At 48.2% G+C, this 14,340-nt stretch overlaps 1 protein-coding gene across 4 annotated transcripts in view; it reads right to left on the reverse strand.

The window, feature by feature from the left end:
* Positions 1-9,131: 9,131 nt before the first annotated feature.
* The window catches only part of ACSL1 (acyl-CoA synthetase long chain family member 1), a 65,724-nt gene continuing 60,515 nt past the window's right edge, over positions 9,132-14,340 (reverse strand). For all 4 annotated transcript variants that reach the window (XM_069572909.1, XM_069572910.1, XM_069572912.1 and 1 more), the window contains exons 18-21: positions 12,671-12,814; positions 11,314-11,415; positions 11,111-11,182; positions 9,132-10,758 (exon numbers count right to left, since the gene is read on the reverse strand). In XM_069572909.1, the coding sequence (XP_069429010.1) occupies positions 10,618-10,758; positions 11,111-11,182; positions 11,314-11,415; positions 12,671-12,814 (459 nt within the window). In that variant the 3' untranslated portion in view covers positions 9,132-10,617. The remainder of the gene's footprint in view (positions 10,759-11,110; positions 11,183-11,313; positions 11,416-12,670; positions 12,815-14,340) is intronic.

The following is a 14,340-nucleotide window of genomic DNA, read 5'->3' on the forward strand; positions in this document are numbered from 1 at the left end:
TCCTCCCACCTTCAATCTTTTGCAGAATCAGGGTCTTTTCAAATGAGTCAGCTCTTCACATCAGGTGGCCAAAGTATTGGAGTTTCAGCTTCAGCATCAGTCCTTCCAATGAATTCTCAGGACTGATTTCCTTTAGGATAGACTGGTTGGATCTCCTTGATCCCTCTTTGAGGGTCCAAGGGACCCTCAAGAGTCTTCTCCAGCACCACAGTTCAAAAGCATCAATTCTTCAGTGCTCAGCTTTCTTTATAGTCCAACTCTCACATCCATACATGACTACTGGAAAAACCATAGTTTTGACTAGATGGACCTTTGTTGGCAAAGTAATGTCGCTGCTTTTTAAAATGTGTCTAGGTTGGTCATGGCTTTTCTTCCAAGGAGCAAGTGTCTTTTAATTTCAAGGCTGCAATCACCATCTGCAGTGATTTGGGAGCCCCCCAAAATAAAGTCTGTCACCGTTTCCACTGTTTCCCCATCTATTTCCCATGAAGTGGTGGGACCATATGCCTTGATCTTAGTTTTCTGAATGTTGAGTTTTATATCCTGGAATTATTAGCTTGATGTTTAAGTAAAGTATAAATGAGAATATTATTATTTATCTTATAGGATTATCATAAAGATAAGAGAGAAAGAATTTGGAGGTCAAAGCGTCTGCCTGCAATGCGGGAGACCTGGGTTTAATCCCTGGGTCGGGAAGATCCCCTGGAGAAGGAAATGGCAACCCACTCCACAACTCTTGCCTGGAAAATCCCATGGACAGAGGAGCCTGGTAGGCTACAGTCCATGGGGTCGCAAAGAGTCGAACACGACTGAGAACTTTACTAGGCAGATAGAGCCTGGCAGGCTACAGTCCATGGGGTCGCAAAAGAATCGGACACGACTTAGTGACAAAACAAGACAGAAGGGCTTACCACTTCTCACTGAGCATCTGCTCTTTGTTGGTAGCGCCTTCCGATGAATGTGCTGTTCTGCGCTATGTCCACTAGAGGGCAGCAGAGGAACGGGACTGGAGACTGGAAAACAACCGGAGATCAGAGCTACTTCCTTATGTTCACTGTCAACAATGTTTACAGTTGATTAAAAGTCAGTTCAAGATTGGTAAGGCTAGACATCTTAACTGCCACTGCCCAACTCATTTTCCCCTTCATGTGCATGATGCTCTTCCATAATTTATCAAAGCCATTCCAGTAAGATTTCTGTTGTGGAAAAGAAACCCAGTTACTTCTTAAACTTTCCAACTTTCTAACTTCTTATGCACCTGTAAGTTATTGGGTATAACTCACATTGGGAATAATCCACCGAGCCTGGTAATTCTCAACAGGTAGAAACTAAAGTAGTTACCTATTTCAAACAGACCAACGGTTTGACCCTGCAGAAAGAACTGGAAACATCTCAGGAGGGTGGGAGGCGGGGCCAGGAGGAAGGAGACCTCCTCTTGGATGCCTCCTTTTTCAGAAAAAGGGGAAATAAAAATTCAGAAAGGTAGGACTATTTGGTATCGTTTACTAAGGCAGAGGGCAGAAAGATTTTTCCATCGGAGCAGTTGGCAATGACATTGGCTCCCTTCCTCCCAGGTCACGTGCTTTCCAACACCATCCTGGCTCGGATACCCAGCTACTAAACTTGTTTGTTCTGTAACTAATGTTCTACTTTTTCCAGACCTAACTGGCACTTCTCTTACCCAAGCTGAGATCACAGGGCTGAATAGGTCGGGTCACTACCTCCGGACGATGCTTTGTCACGTGCTTCAGACTCCGCTCCCAGCTCCCCGCAGGACTCAGAGTGTGGTGTAGGAACCCAGGCAGGAACATTCTAGCAAAATCCAGGATTTCACTCTCGCTGAGGAAAACCAACTTCCAACCTGCAGAGGGAGTAACTGTATGACTCAGACTTGTACAAGGACCAGAGGAGCTCACACAGCTGAGAAAGAGGAAAGGAGACGGAAGGATACCCCGAAGGAAAAGATTTTCTTAAGAAGGGACATAAAATTTCTACACGAGAAATTTGTCTCCATGATTCACTCTCAAGCTCTGGTCAGAAAAGAATTTTCTGGAAAAAGTTTTCATCCTGGTAATGAGCTTGCTTACTTCCCAGAAGGAATCAAGCTCTCACTTACCCCTGGGCCTTTGCACGTGCACCCTCCCTAGAGCACTCTCTTACCCTGCCTGGCTGGCTCCTCTGCTTTATTGCAGTGAGACCGCAGAAGTCGCTTCCTCTAGGATGCCTTCTCTGATTCTCCAAGTCCAGGACAAGCAGGGTCCTCTCCTCAGGGACCCTTTCTGCTTAGCTGAGAAGGGAGAAGTGGGCGAGCCAGGGACCTTCAGACAAGCTCAGGTCACCTGCCTCTAACCCCAGGTGACACAGAGACCATCTTCCTGGAACCTTCTGTAGCAAGAAACAGCTCTCCCACCCCACTCTCTGGCTGTTGCCGTGTCCAGCTCACTCACCTCTTTGACTTTTGTGCCTTAATAGAAAAAGATTATCTCCGTACCCCTGCACCTCACACCACTACTAGACCACAAATATGCTCAGTAATCTGTCTCCTGGACTTGGAAAATCAGAGATGGCTTCCTAGAGGAAGCAGCTTCTATGGTCTCACTGCAGTAAAGGACAGGAGCCAGCCAGGCAGGGTCAGAGAGTGCTCTAGAGAGGGTGCCCGTGCGAAGACCCAGGGGTAAGTGAGAGCCTGATTCCTTCTGGGAGCTAGAGTGGCAAGGGATGAGGCTGGGGAGACAGGCAGGAGCCCTGCAGTTCTTGCTCCTCAAAGTATAATGTACAGGTCCGCAGCACTGGCTTCAGCTGGAAGCTTATTAGAAGTGAAGAATTTCAGGCCTGATTTCAGATTTATTGAATCAGAATCGCATTTTAAGATCCCCTGGGGATCTGCTGCACAATCAGGTTTGTGAAGCCTTCCTCTAAGTGCATTCAGCAGTTCCAACTTGTGAGCAATAGGAAACCTGGGCGTGATTAAGCAGGGGAATCACATGATTAAGACTTGGGAGAAGTCATTCCTGCTGCAAAGTGGAGGGAAAGGGGGTGAGTTAGTAGAGATCAATGTAGGAGATAAGGACGTCAGGTAAGAGGACGGTACATGGTCAGGGCAAGAGATGGCACTCTTGGGCGGTGGGACTAAGGGAATGTGGGAAGGGGATGGATTTGAAGGCCCAGAGAGTTAGCAGCAGCAATCCTGGCGCCTGAGCCGCCTGGGGCTGCCCTGGAGTTTCTCCCAGATCGCAGAGCCCAGAGACAGCTCCGCCTGGGCAGGGCAGGGAGCTGGCAGGAGCCAGTATCAGTGGGTGTGGGGAAGCAAGAGACTCAAGAACAAGAGTCTCTGGACCTGCGCTCGCTGCCCAAAGCAGAGTGTGAGCCAACTGGTTCCCCACACCCTCCGGGTGGAGCAGGGACCTTGTAGCTGGCAAGGACTGCTTCTGTTAGAGAAATGTGACATCCACAACCATCCCCTCCCTAAAAGATCTGCACAAAAGAGAGTGGCTAGGAACTTACATGCAAAATATATTCGTGAAAAGAATGCCGCTTCCCGGCCAAGAACGGAATCCCTCTGCACCTGAAGAACGGTGCTGGGGAAGCAGAATTCACCCGGTGAGACTGCCACCATCCGAGGAAATCAACAGCGAAGGAGTGAGAAGTCAAAATGAAAACGCTAGACTTCTTTTTATGCCAGATGTATGCATGAGTAAGTCAGGTTGGCGAGTTTTCCAGTTCCTCAGGCTGAGTGAAGGGGTGCGATCAAGATGAACACAGATTTGAGCATCATGCAAGGTTACAGGGGTGAGAGGGCAGCTGGCTGCGCGGGTTGGGGGGTGATTACTCAGCTAAGGGAGGACACAGAGGAGCCGTCTCTGTGCTGTGAGCCGCAGGAGCGTCCCCTTTAGTCCCACTCACAGCCACGGCCACCACCATCCACAGTAACTGCGGAGAGGGTGGAGACTGGGGAGGGCGAGAGGGATGCTCTGGACCTGATCATCCCATGGCCTCCCTTCTCACGCTGCTGCCAGAGCCTTCTGTCCTCTGTCCACTGCTCTGCCCAGTGGCTGGGGGCAGGCTGGCAGCTTCTCTCCCGCAGTGAAAAGCAGCCATCACTGGGAATAAGGATGAAACACGACAAGCAAAGTCCAGAGTCCCTGGCATTTACCTGATTCCTCCTGGTGGCTTGACTCAATCTGCAGTGAAGATTGTAGCTGGCCCTGGTTGCCTAATTGAAAAAAACAAAACAAAACAAAAAATCATCCAACACAGCAGTTGGGCCTTTGGGATGCTCAGGACACTCATCAGGCATCACACCATGCAGTGGGGAGGGACAGAAGGGAGGTGGCCCAGACATGGAGAGGTCTTGGAGTCAGAAAATCCAGCTCAGTCACTTACTAGGACCAGTTGGCCAATCTCTCCAAGCCTCACGTTTCTCATCCATAACAAGGACATAATACTTCAATGAAAAAAAAGAGAGAACTATTTGGATAGGAGCTCCCTAATTTCTCTAGGTCAGTCACCATGGATCTACCTGTATCTACCCCACATTCTCTAGTCCCCTTCCTATTACAGTAGAAGCGCATCCTATCGAAATACCCCATTGATGGGCGATCTCTGCAGTTGACTGCGGGCTCTAACCTGCCCTGTCTCAGGACAGCTGTCCCCCCTTGTTCCAGCTTCCTCACTTTCTGGGTTAGTGGGTCATTGTCACCATTTTATCTCTCATCCTCAAAACCCCCACCACCAGCAACAAAAAAAAAGCAAGACTCTCTACTTCCCCGCCGTTCTCCAGTTACCATCCACTCATGGGACAAAACGTCAAGACAGAGCCGGCCACCCTCTGTCCTGATTCCCTAGGACTCAGGAACTCGCTCCAGCAGGCTTCTGGCCTCCCTGCTCTGCCAGACACTCACTACCAAGTTTGCCGCCATTGCCAAATCCAGCTCCTCCGTCCCAACCCTTTTCCCTGATGCAACAGCAGGCTGTCATACCCACCGCCTCCCTCCCCTCCTGACACTCTTTCTCTGGGCTTCAGGGACACCATGCTCTTCCTCCCGGCAGGTGACCCTCCACCCCTTGGCTGCTCCTTTTCTCAGTGCCCCCACCGTGGAGGTCCCCGGGGCTCCACTTGGGGCCTGCCCCACTTCCTTCCAGGTTTCCCGCTTCCCCAGGCTGCCTGATAAAGCCCCTCGGCCTGCATTTTCTGTGCTGTTAACTTTGCAATCTGTCATCTCCTGAGCGGTCTTCTGAGAGGCAGGTGATATTTATCTTTTGAGTTGTCCAGCAGGAACTTGAGATGGAAATCGGCCCCACCCGGCCTCTCGAGGCCTTTCTCCAGGGTCTTCTCATCCCAGAAAGCACAGCTCCACCATCCACTGCAGCGCTCACCCTCGAGCCCACCCTCTTCCCAATTCCCCAATTCTTCCCCTTCCCCAACTTCCCAATTCGCAGTGGTTTGGCCACCAACGGCTTTTAAATTGACTGTCTGCTGCCTCCACCGCCACCAACCTGGTTCAGGCCGCCTCACTTACAGGTGAGCCTGTCCTCAGGTGAGCCTGTCCTCACCCTCACTCTTCCTCTCCTCTGACCCCTGTGCACCTGGCTGGAGGGGTCATTCAGGGAACGTCACTCCTTGCCTCAAAAGCCTTTACTGGTTTAAAAACCCTGGATTCCTTTCTGGGCTGCGGGGCCTGGTAACCAGTCCTCCTGCTTCTCTAACTGCTCTCAGCTGCACTCTTCCCCACGCTTATTATGCTGCAGCCGCGCCAGCTTCCTTTCAATGCCTGGACTAGAGCCAGCCGGTTCCCACCTCAGGGCCTTTGCACACCCTGCTTCTATTTGCAAACTCTTTCTCCAAAGCTTTGCAGGGTTCCTCCTCCGTCTTCAGGTTATCACCCCAAGTGTCACGTCCTCAAAGAGACCTTCTCTGACCACAACACTGAAGAGAGGTCCTTGTGGTCCCCTCACCGAGACTCCACTTGTTGTCTTCAAAGCCCCCATCGCAATCTGAAGTTGTTCACTCTCTTATCTGCTTGCTGTCTGTCTTTCTCGGCAGAGAGTTACAGGGCAAGGATCCCATGTGCTGTACTCGCTGCCGAGTTCCCGCAGCTCAGAACTGTGCCTGGCACTTAGCCGATGCTAGACACAGAACTGCGGATCTGTAGCCTGCAGGTTTGTGGGGGCTTTGTGAGGATTAAATGAGAACGTTAAGTCGAGCACAGCCTGGTGCACTGCTCATAGCAAGTCCACAACACCCGTAGCTGTCACCACCTCCACAGCTGATGATTTCTGGGACGTCCAAGGGTCCTCATGAAGCTGCCACGTGACTGTGACCCAGCTTTACACCTACTTTCCTCCTGAAATAGAGTGGCTGGTTCTACCTGACTTTTGATCCTTGATGGATTTGGGGTTTCCAGCATCACAGACAGCAACTGTATTTCATGTATGATGAGCTATAAACCAGAATGACACTGGCAAGTGGTACTAGCCTGTGCTGTGGCAAAGAAAAACCATTAGGTAGGAATCAAAACCGTCTGGGCCGAAGCTCAGAGGCATAACTACTGGCACCAAGAAACAATCCAATGACACGTCTCTGTCAGGAGGTTACTGGCCCAGGCAGACAAGAAGCAACCTCCACAGTGTGAGGTGGAAAGCTCAGTGTCCAGAGCCAGACTGCCCAGCAGATATACAAGGGACCAGTAAGCAGACGAAAGGACGCTCAACTTTATTATCATCCTTTTCAGTCGCTCAGTCGTGTCTGACTCTTTGCCACTCCACGAACTGCAGCACTCCAGGCCTCCCTGTCCATCAACAACTCCCAGAGTTCACCCAAACTCATGTGCATCGAGTCAGTGATGCCATCCAGCCATCTTATCCTCTGTCATCCCCGTCTCCTCCTGCCCCCAATCCCTCCCAACCATCAGGGTCTTTTCAAATGAGTCAGCTCTTCACATCAGGTGGCCAAAGTATTGGAGTTTCAACTTTAGCATCAGTCCTTCCAATGAACACCCAGGACTGATTTCCTTTAGAATGGACTGGCTGGATCTCCTTGCAATCCAAGGGACTCTCAAGAGTCTTCTCCAACACCACAGTTCAAAAGCATCAATTCTTCGGCCCTCAGTTTTCTTCACAGTCCAACTCTCACATCCATACATGACCACTGGAAAAACCATAGCCTTGACTAGACGGACCTTTGTTGGCAAAGTAATGTCTCTGCTTTTGAATATGCTATCTTGGTTGGTCATAACTTTCCTTCCAAGGAGGAAGCGTCTTTTAATTTCATGGCTGTAATCACCATCTGCAGTGATTTTGGAGCCCCCCAAAATAAAGTCTGACACTGTTTCTACTGTTTCCCCATCTATTTCCCATGAAGTGATGGGACTGGATGCCATGATCTTCGTTTTCTGAATGTTGATTTTTAAGCCAACTTTTTCACTCTCCTCTTTTACTTTCATCAAGAGGCTTTTTAGTTCCTCTTCACTTTCTGCCATAAGGGTGGTGTCATCTGCATATCTGAGGTTATTGATATTTCTCCCAGCAATCTTGATTCCAGCTTGCAAATCAAAACCACAGTGAGGTACCACTTCACACCCACGAGGATGGGTATTATCAAAAGAAGAGAAAGAAACCAACAAGTAATGGCCAAGGAGGTGGAGAAGGTGGAACCCTTGTGCACTGTCCCTGAGAGTCTAAAATGATGCGAAAAACTGTGGCAGCTCCCCAGAAAATGAAATGACACAGAATGACCCAGTGACCCAGCAATTCCACTTCTGGGTGTTTATCCAAAAGAACTGAGAGCAGGGACTCAGAGAGATATTGTACAGTGACGTTCACAGTGGACAGTCTCAATAGCTAGAAGGTAGGAAAAAATGTCCATCAACAAACGATTATATAAACACAATATGATGTAATCGTACAAATATTAATTCAGCCATAAAAGTGAGAGAATCTTGACATTTCTGACGACACAGAGGGACCCAGAGGGCATAATGCTAAGTGAAATTAGCCAAACCCAGAAGGACACGCACTGTGCGACTCATTCATATACGGCACTTAGAGCGGTCAAGTCCAGAGACAGCAGAATGGTGGTGGCCAGGGGCTGGGTGAGGAGGGAACAAGGGTTATTAATGGGCAGAGCTGCAGTTTTGGAACCTGACGAACTACTGGATGGAGATGGATGGTGGTGACCGCCGCACAGGCCGCATTTAGTGAATGCACTAGATGCCACTGAACCTTATGCTTTTAAATGATGAAGATGGGGGATCTTAGGTGTGTTTTATCAGAATTAAAAAAAAAAGAGAGAGACAATGTTTTTATCAACCTCATGACAGAAGCTTGGTTCAAACTTTGTTATCTAACACTCACCAGTTCCTAAGTCCTGTGCTGAGAGCTCAGGAAGGAGACAGGAAGGTCACGGGGTTCCCCAATGACAGGAGAGAGCAAGAGGAAGATAGGGAAGGAAGAAGGCAAAGAACTTGAAAAGCAAGGTAAAAAGGCAGCCTGGATGAGGAGTCTTACCAGAGAGCTGTGCACAGACAGGGCTTAAGCTTTAGAGGAAGAAAGCAGACCTCAGCACCCCAAACCCAAGACCGAAGCAGGGGATGAAGGTGTATTTAAACACAACAGGCTACAGAAGAGACAGGGGCTGGGGCGGGGGGTGGGGGAGCGGTTAATTCACACTTCTGGAAAAGACAAGTCTTTTAAGATGACAGCGTAGGGTAGCGACAGGAGAAAACAGTCAGCCACTATGAATGAGCCATCTCCCCGAACAGCATTATGGGAAGAGGATGACTAAAGACGCACCAAATGAAAACCCGCTAGAACCACCCACCGCAGCGACGCCTCCTGCAACGTCGCTCCGCCCCCCCCCGCCCCGCCCCCGAGAATTTGCGTTTTCAAGAACACCTGTGCCATTCATACCATGACTTTCTCCTCTGAAACACAGCAGGATCGCTGCTGCCAGGGGAACGGGTTGGAGCCCCGGTTCAGCATCTGAAAGTGGTGGGATGACGGCGCCCCGAGAAGGAGCCCGGAGAAGGGAGGACACACAGGGAGAAGCCTGTGGCTGAGCGCATCCCCGCTCTTCGCACGTGCTCATCCGAGGCCGCCCCGGCCCTCCCATGAAAAATGGAGGCGTCACTCGCTTGAAATGCAGAAATATTTATTTTGGTTTCCTTCACTGTTTTTGGAAATTCTGTTTTGGTTTATAAAACATAGAAAGAGCCAACACTTAAAGCAAACATTCAAAACCCCGATGTGACCAATTATTGACTTCTTGGGCAATTAAGAGTACACGTAGGAAGTTAGGCTACCAAATAGTGTTATAACGACGACAGCTCTTTAGGGCAAACCCTGTTGTGCTTGTATAATACAGGTACTCCTCTTTCCCGAAACAACTGTTTTCGGTGTACAAATGAAAACTAAGTTCAGTCACATGTGGCAAAGACTTGCAGTAAAAGTGAAATGCGGCTAATTTCCCAAATTAACTTAAAAAAAAAAAAAAAACCCTTGAGAATCTAATCCCAGGAAATGAGTTTTCCAGATTCCTATGTCCTAGAATTTTGGCTTGTCAAATATATTTCATAGAAATCAAGTAGCATTACAATAGAAGAGCATTTATTTATCACCATCCATTTCAATAAGTACCCAAGTGTATCTACCTCCTTAATATTTTTAAAGACATGCCTTGCCTGAGAGTTTATATTCTGGGGGGGAGGGGGGGGGTCGGGGAAAAGCCACTTGATCAAACATACTCTTTCAATATGAAAACCACATTAAAATCCATCAGAGACAGAGTGACCGGTTCGTCAAAGGAAAAGTGGACAGTTATTCAGGCGTCACAGTTGAGCATGGTTGATCCAGGTAACTGTTTCCTTGTTGAAATGCTTGTCTTCACTGCAGAGTCTAAGGCAGATTTTTTTTTTTAATAACCCCTGGGAGGCGACAGATGGAGGAAATCAGGAAATTGGATCTGGAGAAGAGTGTTGGAGAATATTCTGCTCTATGGGCACCAGACTCCATCCTCTCTGGTGAGCGGCTGTCCATCTAGGATTCAATACCTGTGCTGTTCTGAGCTGGGTCTGCCCTTTGCTTCACTGAGAACCTCTGCTCCGACAGGAAGGACAGGGGTTAATCAGAAGGTTCGTGAGAGAGTGTGACACAGGGAAGGGAGGGTAGCAGGAATTAAAAAAAAACAAAAACCCTCTGGTCCTCTTTCGGCCTCCTGCAGGCGAGCCAGGTCTTGCTTGTCGGAACGGTGGTTCCCTCCAGTGCACGGGACTCTTTGAGCAGCAGAAATCTGCAGAATTTGCAGTGTGTAGCAGACATCTCAGAAAGAGCAAGCTCCTAACCCTTTGGTTAGCAGATCGGGGAGACAAAGTGTTCACCCGCCTTTGTAACTGAGGAATTGGTAAAGAACTTAGCACGTTTGCAGTTTCCCCTCTATGATTTTTTAAGGCTCGTTTTGGAAATCGTGGATCACCGTGGACACGGTCTGCGACACGAGGTGGCTGTAAGGCAGTGTTCCGTTCCCTCCAGGCTCCTATGACGAGAATCTGGACGGGAGAGGCACCCGAGGATGCTCCCTCCCTTCCTGCCGTTGTCAAACTCCCCTCCGCTTCCTCCCTCGCGTTAGACTTTGATGGTGGAGTAAAGCTCATCGATCTGTGACCTGAAATAATTCCGAAGCTCTGGCCTTTTAGCCTTCATGGTTGGGGTCAGAAGGCCATTGTCGATAGAGAAGAGTTCAGGGTGGAGATAGATGCCTTTGACCTGTAAAGAGACCAGGAAGTCAAAGAAGGCAAGGAGGACAGATACTTCTGAAGGGATAAAAACCCTTCTGGGCCATTCCTGCCAGCTTCACAGGCCAGGCCAGCTGCACCATCTCAACATAGGGCAGGGAGTGGCCTGATATCAGGACAGAATCGGGACCACAGCCTGGCCCCCCAGGAAGAGGATACACCCCCCTGGTTACAGAAATCCCTCCCCAGCCAAACCACACCACTGTCTCTTCCACACAATGTCTTTACATCACCTCATCCTCTTCTAGAACCTGTTCACCAAAAACACCCTCAAGTCAAAAACCCATTTTTCGGGAATTCATACACTTGGATGTGAGTCTTACCTGTTCAAATGGTTTCAGGCCAGACTCCTTCCCGAGTCTCACCATGTCTTCTAGAATACCTTTTTTGACATCCTAATAAGATAAGAAAAACAGGATCCTTATTCCCGTGGTGGGTTCAGGGGGCGCGGGGGGCAGGGGTCCCTGCACTTTGCACTTAACGCAAAGGGAAGTTCAGGAGGATGGCTGCACACTTTGGAACCTACCTTGTTTCTGCATAGTTCTTCAAAGGAGCCCACAATGCCTCTCTTCTGGGCCCAGGCACCTAGTGTCTCAACGTCCGGTACCACAATCGCTATGAGAAATGCCTTTAACAGAGACAAGTGAGTTATTACACAGTTTGGTCCCGATGTTCTAAAATTGTAGTTCCTTATTATCTGCTTCGTGGGCCCCTGGGAGAATCTGGGAGTTAGAGACCCTCTCTTCAGAGCATGTTAACAGCCCTGGCGTCCACAGGGCCCAGGTTAACTCCTGCCTCTGAAATACAGACAGTATCGGGATTTTGTAATAAATGTTTTCAAAGAACCACTGGAAATCAAAATATAATAAAACCCTAGTTTTTACTTATTTTTATATATACTTTTAAAAATAAAATAGGGTCAAATAAGCAAATAATGGGATAGATATCAGATAACTGCTTTATAAAAGACAAAAGAAAATATATACAGATTCACTTTAAAAAGAACTCTAGCCCCTCATTCTTTACAACTGAGTGACAATGAAATGAAATAAAAATCAAAGGCATAGTAGGCCAGGTCTAAGAAGATGCAGTGCATTCTTGAAGAAAAATAGGCGTATTTTCTTATAGGAAAATATTCTGCCACAATTATTTGAAAATTTCAAGATTTGTAGAAATATTTTTAAATTTATTTAAATAGGAGGATAATTACTTTATAATATTGTGATGCTTTTTGCAATGAATATGAACCAGCTCTAGGCATACATGTGTCCCCTCTGATTTGCAGAAATATTAACTCTCAGAAAACTAGAACCCATTCTCTTCCTTTCCACCATCTGTCCAGAATTTTGGTAAATGAGGTTCCATTGCAATACTGCCATTAGTTTTCAATTTTAAGATATGCTGGCTTCCAAACCATCATTTGCTCAAGAATGATGAAGAAGGTATACCATAAATAAGTTAGGTTTAATATGTCTGAAAATGCTAAGCTTTCTTATAACCCATATATCAATATTTCTCCTCATAATTAAATTAGAAGCTTATTTTACCTATCCCCCAGTATTTTTATGCCACTTCCCTTGGTATAGCAGACTAAGAACTGCCAAGAATAAGAGACACAAATTGCTAGTTACAAAATAGATGGGGGAGAAACAGAAAAAAAGAAAAGAAACGCCAAGCAACAAAACCCAATAACGTGTTGATTATGTTCTAGCAAGTCAGGCATCAAAGTCAGTCAGAAAGCCAGTTCACACACGTGGCCAACTTCCCATTACACTGAAGGTACGTGGATGTCTTATAATATTGTGATGCTTTTGGCAATGAATATGAACCAGCTCTAGGCATACAGAGCCAGCCACAGAGCTCCTGGCTCGGGCAGCACGTACCTGCAAGCTCTCTCCGTGGACAAACACCTGAGCGATAGGTTCACTTCGCTGGTAGATGTTTTCGATCTTCTCGGGAGCTATGTACTCCCCTTGTGCCAGTTTAAAGATGTGCTTTTTCCTGTCGATGATCTTCAAGGTGCCGTTCTGTTTGGGGGTGCGGAGGGGAGGTGTGGGCTGTGAGCAGGTCCCAGGGCTGTTTCCCCCAGCAGTGGCCACGCAGCATACTGAGCATTTCCTGTGCACTATTACTTAATCCTAATAAGGTCTGGCAATGGCAATGGCACCCCAGTCCAGTACTCTTGCAAATCCCATGGACGGAGGAGCCTGGCGGGCTGCAGTCCATGGGGTCGCTAAGAGTCAGACACGACTGAGCGACTTCACTTTCACTTTTCACTTTCATGCATTGGAGAAGGAAATGGCAACCCACTCCAGCGTTCTTGCCTGGAGAATCCCAGGGATGGAGAAGCCTGGTGGGCTGCCATCTGTGGGGTCACACAGAGTTGGACACGACTGAAGTGACTTAGCAGCAATAAGGTCTGGCAGGGGTCGGCTGTTAAACCATTTTACAGAGAGACAAACTGAGGCTGACAGATTATGTAACCTCCCCAGGCTGAGTAGTGAGATAGAGAAGGGATGAGGGAGTCCCTCTCACTCCACTTCCGCCTCTCAGCCAACTAGAGCACCCCGCTTGCTCCCTTCAGCTTGGAGAGCTTTACTCTGTGTCACAGGGGCCCAAGACGGGGTCAAGGTGCTCTTGAGGAGAGATGCGCTCATCCTCCCCACAGTGCTCGGTGTGAAGCAGGGGCTGCAGAGGACCTGCTCTTGGCTCTCTGAGTGATGACTGTGGGGACTCGAGAATCTCTGACCCAGACTCGAAAACGCCAGTGGTGCCTGCCTCCCCACCTCTGATAACTCAAAGCCCCATTCCCACCCCGGGTCACTCGCTCACTTCCCAGAGTCATCTGCTGGAAAGTGCCCGGGGTTCTCTCAGCCTGCAACAGTTCTCCTCCGGTTCCAACAGGAGCAGACTAAGGTCCATGAAGATTAGGATTAGGAGATGGGCTCCTCAGAGCCAGAGTCAGAATTAGAATGGATACTTAATCCCTCCTGAGTCTGGAAAGAGGGACTTGATTTATTTCTAAATAGCCTGGGTATTCTGAAATCTGAATTAATTTGGGTAAGGATATTTTTTCAGGCAAAAAAAAAATAAATTAAGCACCTTAAATCTGTAAGACTTGAACAATTACACAATAATAATAATGACATGAGCCATTGGAGCGTTTGCAATGAAAATCAGTAATGACTTTAAAAAGCAATGGTTGCCACCACAGCAAAAGTGGTGACGCCTATGTTGCTTCTTGCAACAGCATCTTGACTCCCGAGATGACCTCTGAATTTCTCTACAGTAAGCAGTTCTGAGGCTACACTCGAAGGGCTTGGCCTCAACCTCTAAACACTTACCCTGTTTTTACTGAGATGACGATGCTAAGAAACGTATGTGTTCACAAATTCTGGCCTGTCATCCATTCCCAGCAGCTTAAATACAGTGCTCTCTCCCCCCTACCCAAAATGAACCAAGGCCTCAACTTCAAGGCACAGTACTGAAATGGGAAAAGCCAGTCACAGTGTTTCTGGATTTCAGACCAGAAGCAGCAACCAGAAAGGATGTC

Source organism: Ovis canadensis, chromosome 26 (genome assembly GCF_042477335.2).
Source record: "Ovis canadensis isolate MfBH-ARS-UI-01 breed Bighorn chromosome 26, ARS-UI_OviCan_v2, whole genome shotgun sequence".
NCBI lineage: Eukaryota > Metazoa > Chordata > Mammalia > Artiodactyla > Bovidae > Ovis > Ovis canadensis.